Source organism: Juglans regia, chromosome 3, assembly GCF_001411555.2.
Source record: "Juglans regia cultivar Chandler chromosome 3, Walnut 2.0, whole genome shotgun sequence".
NCBI classification, from domain to species: domain Eukaryota; kingdom Viridiplantae; phylum Streptophyta; class Magnoliopsida; order Fagales; family Juglandaceae; genus Juglans; species Juglans regia.
Window position 1 is genome coordinate 5,562,970 of NC_049903.1, and position 16,996 is coordinate 5,579,965.

The following is a 16,996-nucleotide window of genomic DNA, read 5'->3' on the forward strand; positions in this document are numbered from 1 at the left end:
TCATTGATTTTCTATTTTACAAATAAGTAGTTGTCTTAAATATATTAATTATTTATTTCCTTTTTAATTGTTTATTTTATTTTATTTTATTTTGTCCATTCAATGGAAATGACTCTATTCAAAGTTGATTTGAAGGTTCTGAACAGTTTTTGGACCCCAAAGGTTTGGGCTTTGGCCCAAACAGATCAAATTTCTCTTTTATGTTTTTTTTTTTTTTTTTAAAAGAAAACGGTTTCCTAACTTATTGATAAACCATCATTCTCATAGGAGAATAGTGCCACTTCTAAACGCTTCGTCTATTTTTCCAATAATAATAGCCATTCAATAGTAGGGCGCCACTTCAGAAATTACACCATAATCAGGCTAGACTCATGCATACGGGATTGAATTGCAAAACAGTTTACTTTATCTACGCACGACTTGAAGTCTTCATCTTAAGCCTGCGTACGTCGCCAAGCAAAGCATCAACACCATCAACTGCCGCCAACATCCATTGCCACCAATCCACCACCTTAAGGCCACAAAAACAAATACTCACTCAATCACACACAAAAAAAAAAGGACCAAAAAGAAAGAGGGAGGGTCCAAAAGAAATCAAGCAGGTAAAGGTCACCAGTTTCATGGAGAGGAGGTTGTGATGGTGTGATGGGATTGTATACGGTGTTGGGAAAGAAGAGGATCGGAAGAGACGCAATGGATAAGTAAAGGTGTGCGTGCGGCCAAAGCAGCAAAAGCGTTGTCGGGGCACGGGTAGTAGTAGAGTATTTTGTATTTTTCTTCATGGGATTCACGTCCAAGCCTGAACTGGAATGCACCGGCAACGACACAACCAAAGATTCCATTATAGGGATGATTGTTTGGGGTCGCAAATAGTGAATTCCCTCAACCATTTGGAATTTCATCAAAATGTAATACATTGACTATAATTAATTATGGCTTATGATCGAATCCCTTGGATCTTGGTTATGATTTTGCTAGGCCCCTTTGAAATCCGTGTGGGTGAAGGATTGAGATGGTGGGCAACACCAAGGTAGGCAACGTCTCTACAGGGTTATATTCTCCTTGAACTAGCAAATAGTTTTTGTTATTGTGCTTTGCTTTAGTCTGTTTATTAAAAAATTAAAGAGCTTGAAATGGCAGAAAATGGAAAGTGTTGTGATTCATGGCAATGGTCCTATTTCTTGGGATTGCTCTCACTCGCAGAAGGATAAGAATGGGTGGAGGAGAGTTAGCTAAGAAAACTCATGGGCGACGGAGCTTCGTGGGATTTGATGTGCTTAGGTAGCTTTTGCGCTGGAATGCTCTGCACCAACATGTATTTTTTTCTCAAATGGGTTTTCACTGGAAATCGATTTTCCTCCATGCCACCGTCTAGGTCGAGCTCCGTCGGGAGGGTCGAGTTGCTAACGAGATTAGTGTGGGGTCAAGATTGAGTTTTGTCGTGAGGTCGAGTTACCTTTGGGATGAGTGTGGGGGTTGAGATCGTCTGGGAATGGGATGGAGGGGAAGACGAAGAAGGGAGGGACGGCTGTATGAGGTCTCATCGGGTGTAGGCAAACCCAAACTAGGTAAAATAAAATGCATACGTGGCGCCCAATTATTGAAAGGTTGTTTATTAAGAATTATAGATTGACCGGTCTGCAGGTATTCTCATAGGAGAATAGGAATACCTTTTACATCATAAAGTTTGGGGGTTATAAGAAAACTCTAAAAAACCAAGCTTATATAAAAGTAAATAGAATATAAAACCTAACAAAAACAAGATTGAACGACGTCAAAATGGAGAGGACGCCTGTGTTGTTTACATAAGTAATTTACTAAAGAATTTTACACCTCGTATATATCTTGAGAGACTGCAACTTTGTATGAGGCAGTCCATTTGCCATTGTTGTTAAAGAACAAGGGAGGACTGCATGCAGAAATATTGCTAACAAAAGGAGAAACTTCAAACATGCCCAACATGCAACAAGCTGCTTCCATCCAAGCCAACAGCATATATATAGAAATATATATATATATATATATATATATGTATATATATGGCTGTGCACTCTGTGATTTCACATCGATCGTTTTGAAAGGTAAGTCAAGTGACAAGAAACAACGAAAATGGGTTGAGAAAAACTACACCCACCCCTAAAGAAATTTCTCTCTATATTCTAAATTATTATTATTCTCAAAGTCAAGCACTCAACTAGCCAAGAGAAAACTCACTTATAGCTTTCCGTTAACAAAATCAAGGATTTCTTGCTTTGCTGAAGTTAGATTGCTCCTTAAAGTTACAATAATTATAGGCAACATTTGGGATTGTTTGGATTCAAAGTTGATCTCAACTCATTTCATCTAATCATTATAATTTTTTCAAACTTTCAAACAAAATATAATAAATAATTCAATTTTTTCAAATATTAAAACAAAATTATATTAAAAAATTATATTTTAACAATATTTTATTTAACTTTTCAATTATCTTTTCTCTTCTCATATCATTTCAACTCACTATCCAAACTCTCTGTCTATGAGTTAGACATGTGTCCCAAATGGATAATGTTTCTAAGATTATGAGTTATTTTAGGGCTTGTTTGGACACTTCAAATATTTCAGAATTTTATAAATAGTAATGAAATAATTTGAATTAAGATATTTTATTAAATTTTTAAAAATGAAATATAAAAGGTTGAATGAAAATATTATAAAATTGAAATTTTATTTGAATATAATTTTTATTTTGAACTTTGAAAAGTTGTATTGATTTTTATATTTTGTTTAGAAATTTGAGAAAGTTGTATTAAATTTTATGTTGGACAATGATTAAGTAATGATTAAATAAAAAAATTTTATACTATGCTTACCAACGTGTACCGCTAAGCTTGCCCCTAGTGCATTTGCACTTTTTTAATTGTTTTCCTTTTTCTTTCAAACGTTTTTTTAAATATCTTTAATTTTTTTTTAAAAAAATTACACCAATTTTTTATTAACCAATTTCTTAACTATTAAAAAAAATAAAATACATGAGTGGTCAAATTGAGAGAACAAACTCAAGCGACATAATAGTATTTTTCTTTTAAAAATGGATTATACAAGCTGCACTTGTATTCTGGTGTGCTAAGTAACGGAAACAAATGGAAAAAATTCTTGGCCCCACAAAGTTCCTTTCGGTTTGAGTTGATTTTTTGTAAAGCCGGTGCTATTCACAATTCGGTTGTTCTTAAGCTGCTTCTGTGGGTTTCAACAGTACTGGGGAAGCCGAAGGAGATGGTTTGTTCGTTGTTGAGGGGAAACGGCAAAGTGAAAGTGAGAAAGATGGAAACACATAAAAGTTTAGCTCAAGTGGAGAGCATCGTCACTCAATCAAGATCATGAATTCTTCTCATGATAGAGACTTTTCACCAAACATTTTGCTCAAATCAAAACGCCCATTGATTTATAAGCTCAATCATTATTCAAGACTATGAAAGGAGAAAAATAAAAACAGGACGTCATGATCGCGTCATAGAACTTGTTCAAACTTCAAACACGTATTTAATAAAAAAAATATTTTAAACAATAATGAATTATATAAAAATAAATATTTATATAATATGATTTGATGTGATAAATTAAATTATAAAATTATTTTTATTATAAAATAGATCTAATAAATTTTATAAAATTATATCAATTTATAAATTTATTTTTTTATAATCTCTTTTTATATATATAAGTTATCTTTAATAAATATTGCTTTATGTAGAGTGGGGGACGTAGTCACACATCTACATCCAATAGTTGATCATGGGGCACTAACCTCAAATAACGGGTCGGGCCGTGGCGGATCTACACAGGGGCAGGGGGGCCATGGCCCCTCCAAAGTTTGAAAAAAAAAAAAATTGTATTAATCTTTTTATGATTTAATAGGATTATATTATCTCATATTGTGTTGGTTTTCTCTCTAAAACGTTATCTAACCTCCTCTATAAAATTATTTTGATCTTATAAATTATTTTGACTCAAAAATAGAATAAAAAATATTTTATTATAATTTTAGCTTTGCTCAGCCCCCCTATAACAAATTTCTGATTCCGCCACTGGGGTCGGGAGTAGTTGTCTCTGTATGAAAAAAACTCATTTTATGCTGCAACGCGTAGCGTTTCTGGACTTAGGAAATTCCATTTTTTCAAACTCGACTAGCCACCACACTCTTAGCATGGTGCGTGTTTCTTACGCATCACCACAGTTTATTTATTTCTTGTATTTTATTTTCTTTCAAGTTGAAAATTTATATCTATAGTTATAATCTGTCTTTTTCATATCTATCTTTGTGCTTATTGTTATTTTCTTTTATTTAGGTAAAAATAAAAAAGAAATAGTCTCTTAGACATTTTATCTATAGAGTAAAAGTCATCTCTTCCTCTAAAGGTGGCGTTTGAAATCTCTACCTTAGGTCAAATGTGATCTCTCAAACAGTTTATCTATAAAGAGTTATAGAAATTAAGACCATACCAATCACAAATGAATTTATGTATTGATGGAATCCCAACTGTAAGTAGTTAACTTGTAATTTGATATTTTTTTTGTATGTGTCAAGTCAGAGTTGTAATTTGGTTTTTATAAATTAATAAAGTCTATCTGCCATCTAACAAAAAAAAAAAAAAAAAAACAGACAGACCCATTTCATTGACAACCGACGATGACAAACCTCTGCCGTTGCATTGCCATCAAATTCCGAATCATTTTCAGTAATCTAACATTTTCCAGAAAATCACGGCGATTATCCCAATCAAGTGGCCGTAGAGTAGGGAACACAGTGGTCGTACTCTACTGGATTGGAACAGAGCATTTGATGATTAGCATTGAACGTGGCTGGAAAGGGTTGCATTCACCTACTAATGGGTGCTGTCTAGACCCACGTCGACTCTTTGACTTTTTTGTATATATTGGCTATATTATCTAGTTATTTATTGGCGTAATTAAATCTACGGTCAAGATGCTCCTCTAACATGATGATCTGGACTTCACCCCATGCGTCAATCGACCATGTCAATTCATGCGTACTCCACATCATCCGTGGCGTGGAAGCTTCACTTATCATTATTTGTAATATATACTGTTTTTCTTCTAATCAAAATATATAGAAGAATACAAGAAAAAGAGTCGGGAATTAAAAAAGAACTCCTTTATAAAAGATGCAATGCATAAAACGAAATACATAACCAATGTGTGGGGTAAAATATATAAGTCTTAAAATAGTTTTTAAGACTCAACTCATTAAAGGAGGTCATCACTAAAAGATAAAATGAGTGTGAGAGAGAGGGGACAAAAAGAGATTAAGAGGTGAGAGTATCAGGAGATAGATTGGTGTCAGGAGAAAGTATGAAAAGAATAAGTGGTCAGACACGTAAAGTAAACATCCCTCACCACTATCGAGAGACACACAAGTAGAGGGTCAAATAAAAGGGACATAGAGCCTATTGTTTGAGGGGACTTCTTCTGTCTTTTTCTTTTGACTTTAACTTCTTCTTCAACCTCAGAACAAATAGCTCTAGGGAGAATATTTTCTCTAGCATATAGATCTCTAATTCTTATTGTATAGTGAGAAATGAGAGGTTACGAGAGATTGTAAACAAGTATAATAATCTTCCCTCCCCAAACTCTCGTAAACGTAGGTTTAGTGCCGAATCATGAAAATTTATGTGTTCATTTATTCTTATTTTATCTGCATTTAAATTCTGTTAATTGTCATGGATGTACGCACTGACATTATACAGTCGTACCGGACCATTGCCGGGGCCTCCCAACAACACCGATCAAGGCCTAACCTACCTTAGTGCGTCCTAGGAATTGATCTTTCTTCTCTTTCAGCTGTGCGTTTTTGGGTATTAACACAATGTGTTTATGTCAAGCCAACAAGCAGCAATTTTACAATTCAAATGGTAGGTTCATTGAATGTCGTTGTAGTCCATATTTGGAAAGGAACAGTCAATTGTTTAGGAGTCGTCAATTAGAAAAGAAGTGCAACATAGCTGGTGCATGAGGTTCATCAAGAACACATGATTGTATCGGTGTAAGAGTGGATCAGGATGACTTTGAAAAATCTGAATATGGAGATCCCAACCATGCATATATGCCACACAAGTGCTAGTTGGTGGCCGTAATGCCTCACTTGCCCATTTTGATTATGATACTTATACTTGGCCTTTGAAGATTAGCTGTTGGCAAGCACAATGGTAGGGCGCATGTGACATTTCAATCACCAAAATGTGATATATTAGATAAATTTTTTATTTAATAGAAATATATTTAATGGAGTGGTTGAGTTTTTTCTTTAGGTAGAAAATAGAGAAAAATATTGATTAGTATGGTTGAGTTTTATTCAAGTATAATTATTCATATAATATTGATTATATTATAAATATAAGATAAAATAAAATATATACTATTAATGTATTTATCAATTTAAAGAGGATGGACATAAACCAATATATATATATTATCATATATTTTTAGATAACCAGTGAGATTTTCCAGTGATTTTAATTTTTTTTATTAAAGATTGAATGGAAGAACTAATTTAATACATGGTGAGTATTCAGGGGCTATGTATTTAGAATTATTTTATACTTCTTATAAAATTTATTTTATACGATGATGTAAATATACTACTTTTTTTGAGCTTTTTGGAAGCATTAGACAACGGATAGAAATGAGATCTCCAACAACCCACCGAGCAGCCACCTCGCCATGCACACGTGTGCGGCTAAGCCACTTCTAACATCACGAAATCATAGCTTTAACGGTGATGGACCACGTTAGATAAATTATGAAGTTGCCCAGTTTAATACCATAGCACAATCCTTGCTCAGATTGGGTTTAGCGTGTATTACAAGTTATTATGTTCACTTCGGTCATAGAAATGGACGACGACGACGACGATGATGGGTCCCTTTAAATTATACTTTCTTTCCTATGTTTATTGATATTATGTTAGGGGATTTATCTTGCTATTACACATCAGGAAAAATTAGACTGCTTAGAAAAAGGAAAGGAAAAATGAAAATTTTATGATAGAAAAGAAAAAAAGGATTTGGGATAGCAGTCTTGGTCTTTGTCTTTATCAACTCTCGTCTGTTTCACAACTGAAACTGTACAGACTGTATAGTACAGGTGGTCTGGCTCTTATTGCAGCTCTCTCTCTCTCTCTCTCTCTCTCTGTGTGTTGCTCTTCTCCATTCGTAGGCTTTTGCTTGGTTGCTTTGTCTTCAGTTTCTGCTTCAAACATTGGTCACAAGCGACCGACTTTGATGGGGCTTTGGTACTTGTGATTATGTCCCTTTATGCGCTTCAGGTACGGTGTCTTTTTCTCCAGGCACTTCTTCTCGCTTTTCGCTTTTTTCATATATCCGATGCAATTCTCTCTCCTTTGGATCTTCAAAGATCACAAAAACTTTATCTGATGCTGCCTTTGCTGCTTAATTGACGTGGGTTTCTTTCAGTTTTGATGTTGGTGGTGGTTGTGGTGTTAAGTTTCTCATTTCCAATTCGGGTGGGTAGCTTTGGTTATGGAGGTTGGAAGTCCAGACTTCCAATTAGCTGGGTCTTTCTATTTAATTGTTTTGATCATCTGTAGTCATGTTCAAGTGTAAACTATGATATCTAGCAGGGCAGTACTCAGCATCGAATGTGTCATGCTCTTAGTTGACTGTTTACCTTGAATCTTACGGGTATCTGTTAGTTTAAGCATTTCTTACTTGTTGACCAGTTTCATAACTTTCATGCCTGTCTCGAGTTGACGATATGGGTGGTCATTTCTTGTTCAAATTATCATTGCTAAATTTGTTTTTAGTCGAACTCAATTTGATTTGATTCCTATCTGGGACACATGCCTCCGGAATTTTTTTGGAATTGGTTAGTGCTATGCAACTTCAGATGAACCCCGTTCACAATTAGCTCGAGTATCATTCAAATGGAGTCTTTGCAGTACTTTAAGTGTAGCATGTGTTAAACTCCTCATATTTCACCGGCGTTTTATCTCTTTTTCGAGATCTCTCTTTCACATATGAAGTGTAATGCTATCATCATGAAGAAGGACGGCTTTGTAATTTCTGCGCAATGGAAAGATCAATATATCTTCAAAAGTCACAAAAAATAGTCTGCTAGGTTAAGGGGGAGAAAAAAAAGCTACTGAGAGATTTCCATTCAGTTTTACTCAGATACATTTTCTTTGTTTGGACGTGCTACACATTTGTATTATTTGAATATTTCCAGAAGTTCCACGTTCTTTGAGTGTACCAAGTATCCAAGAGTTTAAATTTCTCGTGCATGTGTAATTGGCTTTTAACTAGAGTTTCTAAAGATACTTGTATTGACTTTTAGTTGTTGATTCTTTATTTCCCTCTCATTATCTGATGGATCGAATAATCAATTATCAGGTCAGCTATATTGAAAATTTATTTCATTCATCTTGAGAAGATAAGGCACCAAAGGAGAACCTGTGGCAACTCTGATCATGTCTACTAATTCACCAGTTCCATCGACTGAACAGAAAGAAAAGCAGGGTGCTCTCGCTGTGGTAATATATTCCGAAGCAGCATTTGCTATTATATGGAATCTTTTTCTGCCTATATTTAATATCTGACTTCTGAAAATTGTGATGCTTTCAGGCTGGTAACTTAGAAAAACAGTTGTGGGCATTGATTTACACCAAAAGTCTATTGCACTCTGATGTTCAAGACCTGTATCGAAAAGTCCGTTCTAGTTATGAGAAAATCATTCTAAATGATCATGAACATGTGGAAGTTCAAGATGTTGAATATTCTTTGTGGAAACTACACTATAAGCATATTGATGAGTTTCGTAAGATAATAAAGAAATGTTCTGCTGATGGAGAGAGCAAAAACTTGGTGACACAAAATGCCAGTAGTGTGCAGATAATTGATGAAAAACATATAGCTGGATTCAAGTCATTTCTTTCTCAAGCAACTGAGTTTTACAAAAATTTGATATTGAAAACCAGAAAATGTTATAGCCTTCCCGAAGACTCTTACAAAAAAGGTGCCATGTCTACTTCGGTCAAACCAAAGAAGATGCAGAAATGCCAAATTTTATGCCATCGATTTTTAGTTTGTCTAGGGGATCTTGCTAGATACCAAGAACAATATGAAAAATCTGATGTTCAAGAACGTAACTGGTCAGTTGCAGCTTCCCACTACCTGGAAGCAACAATGATTTGGCCAGATAGTGGAAACCCCCATAATCAGGTATTTTCCTATTAGTCTGATGTCATCAAATCGTTATCTTCGTGTATTGCTCACTCTTGAGGACTATTTACTGCATGGATTTGTATCATCAGTTTTTATAATGCTTATATTTTTTGTTTTCATATGTGACCGACTCTGATCATTTGTAGTTGGCGGTATTGGCTACATATGTTGGTGATGAGTTCCTTGCTTTGTACCACTGTGTAAGGAGTTTAGCTGTTAAAGAACCTTTCCCTGATGCCTGGGATAACCTAATTTTACTCATGGAGACGGTAAGAAGATTTTATTTTATAATTTTGGTGTTTAATTTTTATCCTCTGCACTTCCTCTCTGCTTCTGATTTTCACATCTTTGTATTTCTCAAGGCTTGTTATGATTTTTCAGAACAGGTCATCTCATTTGAATTCCCTTTGTGGAGAGGCCTACTTTGATTTCTTAAAACCTTCTGAAACAAGCAACTTCCAGACGAAATCACAATCAAATGCTGATTTCTCAAATTGCAATATGTTGAAAGCTGAACACGGTCGCTCTGTGGAAACAGAATTATGGTCTCTTCTTGTCAGAACTATGAGTTTCTTTTTCCTAAAATCCAGGTACTCCTTGTAAATTAGAGTCTTAATATTTAGTGTAAATTTATTCTAGTCTAATAATTTGGGTTAATTTAAACTTGATCTACATTAATTTTGGTTGAATTTGAGCTGTTAACCTGTGGATTAAAAAATCACATCCTATCACCAGGGGTTACATTCTTTAATATATTTTCATTAATCTTTAAATTTGCATGTTCAAATGACTTGGCAAAAAAAAAAAAAAAAAGCCCAAAAAACACAATAACAAGCTATGCAACTCTTTGAACCACGGGTTGGCAATTCACACTCTACTCAACCCACAGCTGGGTAAAGTACAATTTCTGCTTAATTGGATTTTTTTTTTTTTTTTTTTGTGCATATCCTGATCACTTCATATGCATCTTGCTTCTATGAAGTGGGTTGGTTTATTCAGTTTCTACATGAACTCTTATGTTTTCTGCTACTTTTAATGCGAGGCAGTTTTGAGGAATTACCTTGTGCCTTTGCATCTGCTATGAGAGAGTTGGATGTTTTAATGGCACTAGATGATACAAAACTAAAGGCTGCATTGGAATCTTACCGGTGTTTGGATTCAGCTAGAACAGGCCCTTTTCGAGCCCTGCAAGTTGCTTCTATACTCGTCTTTATTATAGAGAACCTAATTCATGGTCCACAAGTTAAAAGGTCAAAAGATAAAAATGATATGGAACACATTGTCCGGACACAATTTGCAATTGCAGCAGCTTTAGTTTTCATGGGACGCCTTGTTGATAGATGTCTGAAGGCTACCCAATTGTATCTTTGCCCTCTTTTACCAGCTGTGCTTGTATTTGTGGAGTGGCTGCTGGGCATGCTTGATGAAGTAAAAGTGTATGGGGTTGATGAAAAAAGTAGAAGCGCCATGGGTTACTTTTTTGGTGTGTTTATTGAACTTCTAAAGCAGTTCAATGTTAAACCTGGCGAAGCCATGTCTCCGGATGGTACTCCTCTGTGGGAAGACTATGAATTGAGAGGCTTTGCAACAGTTGCACGTGCACATATGTCATTGTACTTTTCAACTCCTTGGGAACACATAGACAGCTTTGAAAGTGGAGCTGAATTCCGTGCTCGCCGCATCACTAGTGCTGCAATGAAGATTGCAGAGAGATCAAATGATTCTGGTAAGTGGATTCTGTATGATAAATTAGGAAGAAAATTCTACAGTGGAGAGTCAAGTGAATTTCCAGAGAGAAAAGAATCGGAAAAAGTAGAGTCCCCCAGTACTGATCTTAAATTCAAAGAGCCCAACCAGCATGTTTACATAGCCACAAAAGAATGTGGGGAACAGATCCTGAAGGTAAGTTCAAGTAACCCCTGTGTGAATGGTAAATCTGTTGTCATTGATGAAGAAGAAGTCATTCTTTTCAAACCTCTCTCGAGATATAACTCAGTGCCACTTTACACTTCCGTTGACATGAACAATCAAATGTCTCCAAAAGGTTCTGGGGGTAAAAATGTATCTTCTGATGAATGCTTGCCCCGAGCTATGTCACTACTTATTGAGCAAACCAAGGCTGAGAATGATCCTTTGGCTTTCTATGCTGACATCTATAGTTCCCGGTGCAAGAAGTCATTCGAGCATCAGGAGCCTCACGTGAAGGATACTTCAGCACATCCATTGTTAGGAATCCCAATCTCTGCTGGGCCTCCCTCACTAAGTGCTTGGGTCCTCAATAGGGGAAGTTTGAGCAATGATAGAGAGAAGACAGGTAATATTAGCAAACACGGCTTGAAGCCTATCGAAGAAATGGCTTCTACAACCTTGGCTGGTCTCTCCATAGGCGAAAATGAGAGTTCTGTGAATGGTTCTGAGCCCAAATCTACATTCATCAATTTCTCATCTCCTACATACTTACCTCCAGTGCCTTCTGCTCCTTTATTGCCTGATGATGCCGTTTGGTTTAGTGGCATTCAATCTAACTTTGCTGACTGCAGAACCTCTGCAGGCTGGAGCAAAGCAAATGATTATGATGGTGCATTGCAGGTATCAAGCACTTCAAGTTGGGTTGCTACTCATGAGCCTCGTGGTTTCATGGATAATTACCTACCAACACGTCGAATGACTTCTTCTGAATGGCTTCGCCAGTACAGAGAAAAACACAATATTGAGCAAGCCAATATATTTCCGGTTCAGCATCATGTTCAGGAGAACGCTTCTAAGTTTGATGTATTTGATCGGTGGGGAAATTCTACGTCTTATAACCCAGGTTTATACATGGAGAGCCCACAAATGCCTCCGGCTCTTCCTCTTGTTTATGGTGCAGATGAACTCAAAAGGGAGAAGCTCTTACCTGGTTACCAAAGACCTAGCCCCTTGGGGTGTGGTGCTGTGACAGACCTCAGAATTGAGCCACATCCACTTTTGCAGTATCTCAAAGAGAGAGAATGGCGACTCCAGCAAGATCCTTCCCTGGGAGGCCCTACATATATGGGAAATTAAAAAGTTCTCAATTTGAAACATTTCTCTGATACAGCATGTAGAGCTTAGCCCCTTTGGATTTCTGAGATGTCCGAAGTTTACTTGTATGCATGCATATGTATGCATCCCTAGATGTTTTAGTATGCCCTTGAAAGGAAAGGAGAGGGGGTTTAAAGAAAGAATGAAAAGCTTCAAAGGTTTTTGTTGTCCTCATATAACGGTCCAGCACCAAGCCTAGGTCAAGTCCGCGTACTATTTATTTATATGTTGAGGTTAATATGTACTTAAGATTTAACGAGTAATTTTAAATAGGTTACATGCTCAATATTTATTTCAAGAATTAATTTGTGCATCAGCCGGAAGCTTTAGCACACTCAATGCATTGAGTGAAAAAAAAAAAAATGAGGTGTGCTGCGACATCCGGCTGATGCCTAGCATTTCAGAAATATATGAATTTTTGCGGGCATAAATTATGTTTAACGGGCTATTTTTATTTGAAAACTTCATTGAAATTTATTGGATAATTTTTTCTAAGCCCACGAACTATAATTTTTAGTTAGTTGTGATTTTCAATCAGGCCCGAGAGTTAAAAAAATGTTTTAAGGCTTATTAGGGCTTAAAGGATGATTTTGAGGTGAATAAATGAGTTAAAAGCCTAATTGGTAATTTATAGACCAAGTAATCATTTTTAATTTAGTAGTGACCCAAGAATTTACTAAAATCCCAAGCACAGCTACAAATCAAAATCTCATGCACGTTTCTACCTCACCTTTTGTTTCCTCCTCTAGGTTTCTAGCTATCGATATATATACATATACATGCATACCCTCATGTATGTAGAAACTTTCCAAATTAGGATTGCCGCACTTTCTCCATAAAATTCCATCAAGCATGGTGCAGCCACCACAACCCTCAGCATGAACGTTCCCTCCCCACGACCAGGAAACACCCAGCTAGCATCTCGGCATACTGCACCAAATAATCACACAGAGCACTAGCCCCAATAATCGACTGCCTCCTCCCTTAACCATCGCTACTACTATCCATAGCCTAGCCCAGGTACAAACCTTCCACGCGAGTTGTCGGACACTACCATAATGTCGATTGCACCACCATGGAGACCACCGTAAGCCTCAGATGTCCCTTATAGCAAGCTAAGTTATACCACAACCTTGCATGCTCCTCCACTTTCAGCAACCATAAGCAGCACAAAACCAACCTAGGACGGTAACCTTGGCTCAGCCACCTAGCCAGCCCTGTAGCCACAGTGTAAGAAAGCCACCTGCAATCACACGTCAAGCCTCTGTTTTTCACACCCAAAAACAGAGCAACCTACGTCCAGCTGCTCCTCCACGTTGTTTGCCTCAGCCGATAACGCTCAACAGGACGAACAGTCGTGTCGTCCTGTTGAGCACCGACGCCTCACGCCTCCCACACCCACAGTCTTCTAGCGCACGCACCACCACCATGCAAGCCTCTCCCACGTTTCCCTTTGTTCCAGCCATCGCTTTACGCCGGGAACTCCACACCGTCGCCACCCTGCACCGTGAACCCCAAGCCACCATCGCATTACATGTCCAAGAGGCCCCAGCTTCCCCTTGCCAAAACCAGAACAGTTTCCCCATCGGGGTGCTTAAGCCACCATGCTCTTTCTCTTTACCTACGTGAGTCTCTCTCTCTCTCTCTCTCTCTCTCTCTCTCTCACTCTCTCTCATTTTCATGCTCTGCCACTCGGAACAGCCATCGTCGCTCACCCACGACTCACGCCACATGCATACTCTGCTCGCAAGCCTCTCTCCTCCAGTTCACTAGTAAGTGATCCAGTGTTTATTAATTTTGATGATATTATTACGATAAAACTAAGAGAAATTAGATGTTGGAAGTGGAGGTATTTTAGAGTTTAATCACATATCATTTGAAGAATTTTTGTGATAATCAAAATATTTTGGGAAGTGACGGTATATTAGGGTTTTGAGGATTTTTAGACAATAGGGAAATATAGATTTTGTATAACTTGGGTGTTAATTATGAATTACATGTTCAATTGAAAATTTATAGAAGTTATGTGTGACTATTTTATAGGTGATGATCGATATTCCCTTGGCACTGTTGTGAGAAAATTAAGAGAAATTAAAAAGTTCAGGTAAGCAAGATTCCTATGCTAGACTTTGCATAAAAAAAGGACTGATGTTGATTTTATAAAAAATGTGCATGATATATTTTGAAAAGAAACGTGAAAACAATCTCAATAATGTGTTCTGCATTACTTATGAAACTTTGTATAACGACCTGATCCAATAATTCTAAGGTCGGAATATTGATAATTTTTATTGTACTTAAATAATATTTAATGGGTCATATTAGATAAACTCACAAGCGATAAATTATTGAGATTGATTAGGAGTTTTAATTAGTCTCAATAACTAGGTTAAATCTAATTTATTATTTATTGAACGAGTTAAACTTCTTTTAAGATTTAAAGATCGATCATTAGAAATTTACTTCAATTTAAAATAATTATTGATTGAAGTCCTCTACGCAGTCACAATCACTGCCAATCCTATATTGAATGAACTACTAGATCATGTTTTTAAATTCAAACTTTCATTGAATGATCGTGACCAAGTCCAACTCAAACTCGAACTCGTCAGCACCTTCTCCCAAATCTCTCTATAAATATCTCTCTTCCGTGTGTTATTTGGAAAAAAAAGAAATCATAAATCTCCAAAAGTGTAGCGATCGAACTCCAAAATACACAGTTCTGCACCGTGATCGATTTTGTGTCGAAAATTTTAGGTAGCAACAATACAAGGTAAGTAGCTTAATCATAAATTAGGATTAACATATGTTAGCTAGTTATATATATTATTATTAAAACCAATTCTTTGGAAGTCAGTATTTATGTACCACGCATGTCATGATATTTATAAGCACGTCATACATGATGTTTTATTCTGCATATTATAATTATATATGCATTATGCATCTCGTGCATTTCACGTTGCACAAGAAAGTAAGTTTTAATAAGATTAAGTTTAAGATAAGTTCAGAACATATAATCAGATAACCATTCAGATGCATAGTACCAATGCGATTTATAGGTGGATGTGCAAGCTAAGCGTGGTCCACCATATAGTATGCTAGAATACTATTAGTGGCTTCCATTGCGGCCACAGGATATGGGGCTGAACCTTACACACAAGGTTAAGTGTGTAGGCCAGCATGATAAGTAAAATGAGTCAGATAAGCCAAGATAAGTCATGCATGACATAAGCATACATATGAATGATCATGATTTTAATTCTCAGTATGAAATATTTTATGAAAAAGCTTATATTAAGTATGTTTACGTTATGATGAATTTCTTATTGAGTTATCGACTCATTTTAGTTTGTTTTTATATTGTTAGACCACCCTAGGTCAAAATATTTATGAAGGTATAGTTGCATGACGGAACTTAATCCAGGGAGGTGTGACAATAACCTAGATCATGTACAGAGATTTTAAGTTATGATTTTTATGACATTGATTTCGAGAAATTTTAATAAATGCTTCTACGCACTCTCAATTATAATTTCAATATTTTAATTCAAAACGACTCTATTTATTATAGAGAATTTGTATACTTGGCGCTTCCTTTAGAAAAAGAAATAAATATATTTTTAAATCAGTTTCAGTAGTAGCATTCTAGCTCTCGTGATTTTCTAAAAAAGAAATGACATACTTCTTAATTGTGGGGGGGCGGTGTGTTACACTTTGTATAAGAATCAAATATTTTTTATCATGACTAGTGTAGACATGAGTTTATTTTTTACATTCTGTTTCTAAACTGTGCAAAAAGAATGAATATGAGATCTAACATTTTTTGTATTGATTAAGTGAAGATGCTTTGAATTTGGTTTTGATATTGTAAGATGATATGAATTCGTTCATTACTTTGTTTTGATATGATGTGGCATCTGAAAACTTTTGGTATGATTTTCTGATTATATTTTTATTCTGTTCAATTAAGACCTCCCACGGGTGATAATAATGGTATACGGCCCTTCCATAGGTAATAATAGTGGTATACGGTCTTGTCACGGGTAATAGTAGTAGTATATGGCCCTGCCACAAGTAATGATTGTGGTATACGGCCTTCTCACGAGTGATAGTAGTGGTTTCTGTTTGAGTGCACACTATTTGGTAATAAAGTAATTTATGTTTTGCTTGGCTATTTGCAGATGCACAACCCTACCACGAGGTTAAACATGATCTTTGTTATGATATAGTGCTTTGATATGACGATGATGATACTTAGTTATGCTATGCCAAACGATACTTTTGAATAAGAATATTTTCTGAAAGTTTCGCTCTGATATTTTGATAATATGTTTTGATTATGCATTTTGAAAGTAAATGTTTATTTTATATTCTGAACTCTGTAAATACTCATGTTTACATATTAGTATATGTTCTCTGCGTACTGAGTTATTGATAACTCATCTCATAATCTATAATATCTCTAGATGTTTTGGATGTTTCATCTAAAGTTCAAGAATAAGAAGTATGGGTAAGGCGATGTGAGTATAGTGGATTAAGTACAAAGAGAGTACTTTGGTTATTGGAGGATTTTATTCAATAGTCTTGTTTTTGCTCGGTTAACGTGATATTTTAGAAGGTTGACATTTATTTTGATACTTTGTGGTGTTTCTAGTTAATTATTTTGGAATAGTTGGTTTAAAACAATGAGA

General features: G+C 35.9%; 1 protein-coding gene across 1 annotated transcript; it reads left to right on the forward strand.

Moving 5' to 3' along the window:
- Positions 1 to 6,999: 6,999 nt before the first annotated feature.
- On the forward strand, positions 7,000 to 12,588 carry LOC109014418 (protein SMG7L-like). Its single transcript, XM_018996882.2, has 6 exons — positions 7,000 to 7,324; positions 8,409 to 8,548; positions 8,640 to 9,236; positions 9,386 to 9,508; positions 9,621 to 9,829; positions 10,286 to 12,588. Exons 2-6 carry the CDS (start codon positions 8,486 to 8,488, stop codon positions 12,282 to 12,284), a joined length of 2,991 nt encoding a protein of 996 aa, XP_018852427.2. The 5' UTR covers positions 7,000 to 7,324; positions 8,409 to 8,485; the 3' UTR covers positions 12,285 to 12,588.
- The last annotated feature ends 4,408 nt before the right edge of the window (positions 12,589 to 16,996 follow it).